This window comes from Gymnoscopelus microlampas (assembly GCF_963454915.1).
Source record: "Gymnoscopelus microlampas genome assembly, chromosome: 24".
In the NCBI taxonomy this organism is placed as follows: domain Eukaryota; kingdom Metazoa; phylum Chordata; class Actinopteri; order Myctophiformes; family Myctophidae; genus Gymnoscopelus; species Gymnoscopelus microlampas.
In genome coordinates this window covers 2,032,487-2,038,296 of record NC_139961.1, presented here as the reverse complement: position 1 = coordinate 2,038,296, position 5,810 = coordinate 2,032,487, and the positions used below count along the sequence as shown (strand labels likewise).

General features: G+C 40.7%; 1 protein-coding gene across 1 annotated transcript in view; it reads left to right on the top strand.

Annotated features, from left to right (window-relative positions):
• LOC311041042 (low-density lipoprotein receptor-related protein 4-like) overlaps positions 1-5,587 on the top strand; it is a gene marked incomplete at both ends in the record, with an annotated part of 24,952 nt that extends 19,365 nt beyond the window's left edge. The window contains 4 exons of the mRNA XM_084051478.1: positions 1,609-1,681; positions 4,060-4,092; positions 4,190-4,489; positions 5,523-5,587. Coding sequence (XP_083907604.1) covers positions 1,609-1,681; positions 4,060-4,092; positions 4,190-4,489; positions 5,523-5,587 — 471 coding nt within the window. The remainder of the gene's footprint in view (positions 1-1,608; positions 1,682-4,059; positions 4,093-4,189; positions 4,490-5,522) is intronic.
• Between the last annotated feature and the right edge of the window lie 223 nt (positions 5,588-5,810).

Genomic DNA, 5,810 nt, shown 5'->3' with positions numbered 1-5,810 from the left:
TCCTAGAAGGGGTGCCCAAAAAAATCTTAAACAGGAAGTGAGTTATGGACAAAATTCAAAATGGCCACCTAAACTGTTGACCGTTGACTCAAAAGACAACTAAAGAATCTCATAAAAGCGTACAATTTGGCATGCATGTCCCTTAGGTCATCCTAACACATCCTAGAAGGGGTGCCTGAAATTATCTGAAACAGGAAGCGAGTTATTGACCAAATAGAAAATGGCCGTGTACAGTGTTGACAGATGATGCAAAAGACACTCACAAGAAAGAATCTCATAAAAGCATGAATTTTGGTACAAATGTCCCTTGGGTGATCTGAATGAATCCTAAGGGGTGACAAAAAAGTTTTAAATGTCCCTCAATGGAAAACACTCCTCCCATACGGGCTGCACTGCTACAACATTCAAACGGAGCAGTTTGCCAATCTGGCATTTGGTCCAGAAGCTTGAAAGCTATGCAATCTCTACCATCTCCTGACACATATGGATGGATTAAAGTCGCTGATTCGTGGACACCGTTATGGACACTCTTGCCAGAGGCTGCCAAAGTCTGTAGAGAACTCAAGTGTGGCTGCAAGAGTAAAATAAATAAGAATATGCAGAGTAACATAAGATGCAGAGTAAAATAAATAAGAATATGCAGAGAGTTAGATAAATAAAGAAGATTCAAAGAGTAAAATAAAAATAATAATGCAGAAAATAAAATAAATAAGATAATGTAGAGTGTAAATGAAAACAGAAGGTAGACTACAAAATACGACAGGTTATGCACTGCATAACCTGTCGTATTGAGTCTGCATAATATGCAGACTGCCGTGGTCAACTGTTTAAACAGCCATTTAGAATTTCTTCAACATGGTCCCTTCCTAAAAAGTTTAATAAACAAGCAAACAAACAAATAAATAACCCCTTCTAGGATATATTAAGAAGCACTCAATGTACGTACCAAATGATACACTTTTATGACGTCCCTTTATGTTTTATTTTATGTCAACTGCTTTAAACTTCCTGTTTAAAACCTTTTTGGGCACCCCTTGTAGGATGCGTTCAAATCACCCAAGGGACATTTGTACCACATTTCATGCTTTTATGAGATGCTTTAGGTATCTTGCATCATCTTTCAACACTGTAGGTGGCCATTTTCAATTTTGTCAATAACTCATGTTGAAGACTTTTTTGGGCACCCCTTCTAGGATGTCTTAGGATGACCCAAGGGACATGTGTGCCAAATGTTATGCCTTTTGGAGATTCTTTAGTTGTCTTGTGAGTCAATCGACAACACTAGGCGCCCATTTTCAATAACTCACTTCCTGTTTCAAATTATTTTGGGCACCCCTTCTAGGATGTCTTAGGATGACCCAAGGGACATGTGTGCCACATTTTATGCTTTTTGGAGATTCTTTTGGTGTCTTTCGAGTCAACGGTCAACAGTTTAGGTGGCCATTTTGAATTTTGTCCATATCATCTGACATCTGTATCAAATTTCATGCTTTTATCTGCCGGGTATCGATTTTTCACTTAATTCCCCCTACTAGTATGACTTTATGTCTCATGTCTGCTTTTGATACATTACTGATTCTAAACATAATCCTCTGTCTCCCCCATCAGTTTGTTTGTAAGAAGGAAAAGTGCATTCCGTTCTCGTGGAAATGTGACACAGTAGACGACTGTGTGAACTGCTGTGAGTTGAAAATAAATGCATAAACACGCAGACACGCATGCAGACACACACGCGTACGCAGTTGTGTGTTGTGTAACTTTAGAGAGTTGATGAAGCTACAGCGTTAGGACAGTGTAGCTTCAGTCAACAACCTACACAGTCTGCTTGATATTTATGACAAACTGCAACACCTTGATGATGTCACATGACATCAGATGAAGTTACACCACACAGAGAAGCAGGTGCATGGCTTGTAATAACATTAGAACAGTGAATATAAACCGCTCACAAAATGTAAGGAAACTTGAATTTGAGCCATTATATCTCCCCTTTACTAATACCAATCAGTAAAGTGTTAGATATCATTTTTATCGTTGATTAGTCACCTTTACAACGAGGTACAGCTTGTAAGCATCGGGCATTCATGGAATGAGCAACACAAGCAAACGTGTGGGTAGCGCCGAGCAAAAATGTGCCAAAATGGCCTGTTAGACTTTTCTGCTGACATTCAATGTTGTGACATTCTTGACATTCAATGGGCTTCAGGTGTGTGCCAGTCACAGGTGTGTGACTGTCTCACAGGTGAGTGACTGGCACCTGAACATGGGTTCTGCAACTTTGTTGAGTTTGTGTATGCTCCAAGCAACAACACTGCCCCCATGGAAAGATGACACTTTTGTCAGGATAAGGCCCGTGCAACAGGGCAAGTGAAGCTGGTGTTCCGTTATGCAGAGTGACAGCATTATTTGGTGTTAGCCCTGGTACCATTTACACACTTAGGATTAAGTTCTGTGAGACTGGTGAAGTCAACAAGAAAGAAAACAACCCAGACCCCTTGCTTCACTGAGGAACCATAGATTTACAGGCAAGATTTGCACAACGGTACCAAAGACAGATGTCAAAGTTGCAGGGCCCATGCTCAGGTGCCAGACACACACCTTTGACTGGCACACACCGTCCTGCAAATGCTACCAGGGCTGACATCAAATAATGCGTAATCTGCGTAATGGAACACCAGCTTCACTTGCCCTATTGCACGGGCCTTATCCTGAAGGGACAAACGTGGCATCTTTCCATGGGGGCAGTGTTGCTGCTTGGAGCATACACAAACTCAACAAAGTTGCAGAACCCATGTTGCAGAACCCACCTCTCAGCAGGTGTGTGCTGGCAGGTCGTTCAAAACAAGAGCGATCAAAAAGCATATTGGGCGATTTTGGCACATTTTTGCTCGGCGCTACCCACACGTTTGCCTGTGTTGCTCATTCCATGCATGCCCGATGCTTACAAGCTGTACCTCGTTGTAAAGGTGACTAATCACAGATAAAAATGATATCTAACACTTTACTGATTGGTATTAGTAAAGGGGAGATATAATGGCCCAAATTCAAGTTTCCTTACATTTTGTGAGCGGTTTATACTGTATCTATCTCTCAATTAAATTCAATGGATTATCTCCTGGCATGATGCCGTAGTTTGATGTTCCAAACAGGAGACACAATTCATACTATCTGATATCAACAAACACACCATACATTGTCATTCCTGTATACATTTTATTTCCTGCAGTTTTTATATATTATGAATCATACTTGTCATCATTAATCATTCCAACCCTGAGAATAGAAAATAAATATCATCAAACAGGAGAAACAAAGACATATTGTCCTGTATTTCGCCACATAAACAACCTGCTGTATTGGTAGAGAGGATCCATGTTCTCTGTTACAGTGAAACTCTTTTTTTTAATGATTTTTCTCCTCAGCTCTCCATGTTAAACCAACACACAACTCATCAGGTAAATAAAGATATTACTGCCTCATGTGCAAGATAGGACCCTGTTGTTTGTTTGCTTACTTCTTCTGAATAATGTCTCTCTCTCTCTCTCTCTCGCTCTCTCGCGCTCTCTCGCTCTCTCTCTCTCTCTCTCTCTCTCTCTCTCTCTCTCTCTCTCTCTCTCTCTCTCTCTCTCTCTCTCTCTCTCTCTCTCTCTCTCTTTCTCTCCAGAGTCAGTGAGGTTGGTGAATGGGACTAGTGTGTGTTCAGGCAGAGTGGAGGTGAAGTCTAATCAGTCGTGGGTCTCAGTGTATGAAGGTGACTTTGACCAGCAGGATGCAGAGGTGGTCTGTAGGGAGCTTGATATCTCTCAATTCAATGAATGTTATTTGTTATAAACAAACTGTTAATTTTCAATCCTGTATACATTAGATTTTCATCTGTTTTTATATAAGTCATACATTTCATCATTCACTCATTCCCAGCCTTTGAATATCAAATAAATATAATCAAACAGGAGAATCTTGTCTTGTATTCCAACACATCAACAAGCTGCTGTATTGGTAGAGAGGATCCATGTACTCTGTTACAGTGAAACTCATTTATTTGATGATTCTTCTCCTCAGCTCTCCAGGTTAAACCAACACACAACTCAACAGGTAAACAAAAGATGAAAGAAGAACAACTGATTATAGATTACAGTCTTGAAGGTCTTTTAATTAAAGTTATACTTTTTACTGCTTATTCTCTGTACAGAGTCTGATGGTGTCAGACTGGTGGGAGGAACCAGTAACTGTAATGGCATACTGGAGATGAAACACCAGGGAGAGTGGAGACCATTGCTGGCTTGGTTTGACTGGAACAGGATGTCATCATCTGTAGTGTGTAGACAGCTGGACTGTGGCTTTGCTGTCTCAACAGAATTTACTTCTATTTCTACACGTCAAGCTGGATGGGTGATTCCATCTTCCTGTGTTGGCTCTGAGTCTTCACTGATGGAGTGTGGACCAGTAAAGTCTTATGATTCCACTGTCACACTGAAGGTGAACTGTTCAGGTAAAACAATGACTTCAACAATGACACTAATCTTTACACTCTCTTATATCATTACTGTGCATACATCTGTCCCTCTATGTATGCATGTCTGTGTGGCTTTTAAAAGTCGTGTCATTTTCAAAATGCATTTAGAATGTGCCATTTCTGTTAATCTTGAGTTCACAATTTATTCAGTCCATGTAAAATAGTGATTTGACACGTGTAAAGAACTCCATTTGTTATTTAAGTTGTCTTGTGATGGTTTTTTACTAGATAAATGCATATTGAGTCACATAACTTGATGAAGATCTGAAGATCTATGTTTAGACTTAAAGGACAACTTAGTTTTTTTTACAACCAAGGTTTATATTTTAGCTTGTAATTAAAGTAAATAAAAGATGAGTGTTATTTTTTTTTTCATTTACTGCTTTCTATAGTTTTAGCAATTTTTGCGATTTTTTTTTACAGTGGGCGGGGGCATTATGTCCGGTGACTAAATATGCCTTTTTAACACAATAAAAAAAGTCTTGTGGTCTTTGATGGCCAGATGTGAGTTATTGGGGGCTAGAAGAGCTACTGTAAATAATAATAAAGAAAACGCCGGGTTATTGTGTAAAAAAAGACATATTTAGCCACCGGACAGAATGCCCCCGCCCACTGTAAAAAAAGGTTGCGAAAATTACTAAAACTATAGAAAGCAGTAAATAGAAAAAATTACTTTAAATTTACTTTAATTACAATCTAAAACACCCAGCCAACATGTCCATCTGGGCCCCATGTGGGTTTTAACATGGGCAGATGGGCATGGGTTACATCTGGTTTTGCTCCTGGGTTCCACCAAGCACCCACATGTGTTAGCCCATATGGGCTTAAGTGGGTTTCTAACTGGGTCTTAGGTGGGGTCCAAATGGGCAATTTGATGTCGGAACCATGTGGGCGCCACCTGTGTTTGCCTATATGGGCTTGAACTGGGATCTGAATGGGCCTTAAGTGGGTTCCAGCTGGGCAAATTACATGCGACCCATGTAGGCCACACTTGTGTTGGCCCATTTAGGGCTCCATCTGGTTTTGCTCCTGGGTTCCACCGAGCACCCACACGTGTTAGCCCATATGGGCTGAAGTGGGTTTCTAACTGGGTCTTAGGTGGGGTCCAAATGGGCAATTTGATGTAGGAACCATGTGGGCGCCACCTGTGTTTGCCTATATGGGCTTGAACTGGGATCTGAATGGGCCTTAGGTGGGTTCCAGCTGGGCGAATTACATGCGACCCAAATAGGCCACACTTGTGTTGACCCATTTAGGGCTCCAAGTTGTTTTGTACTCGGGTTCCACAAAGCACCCA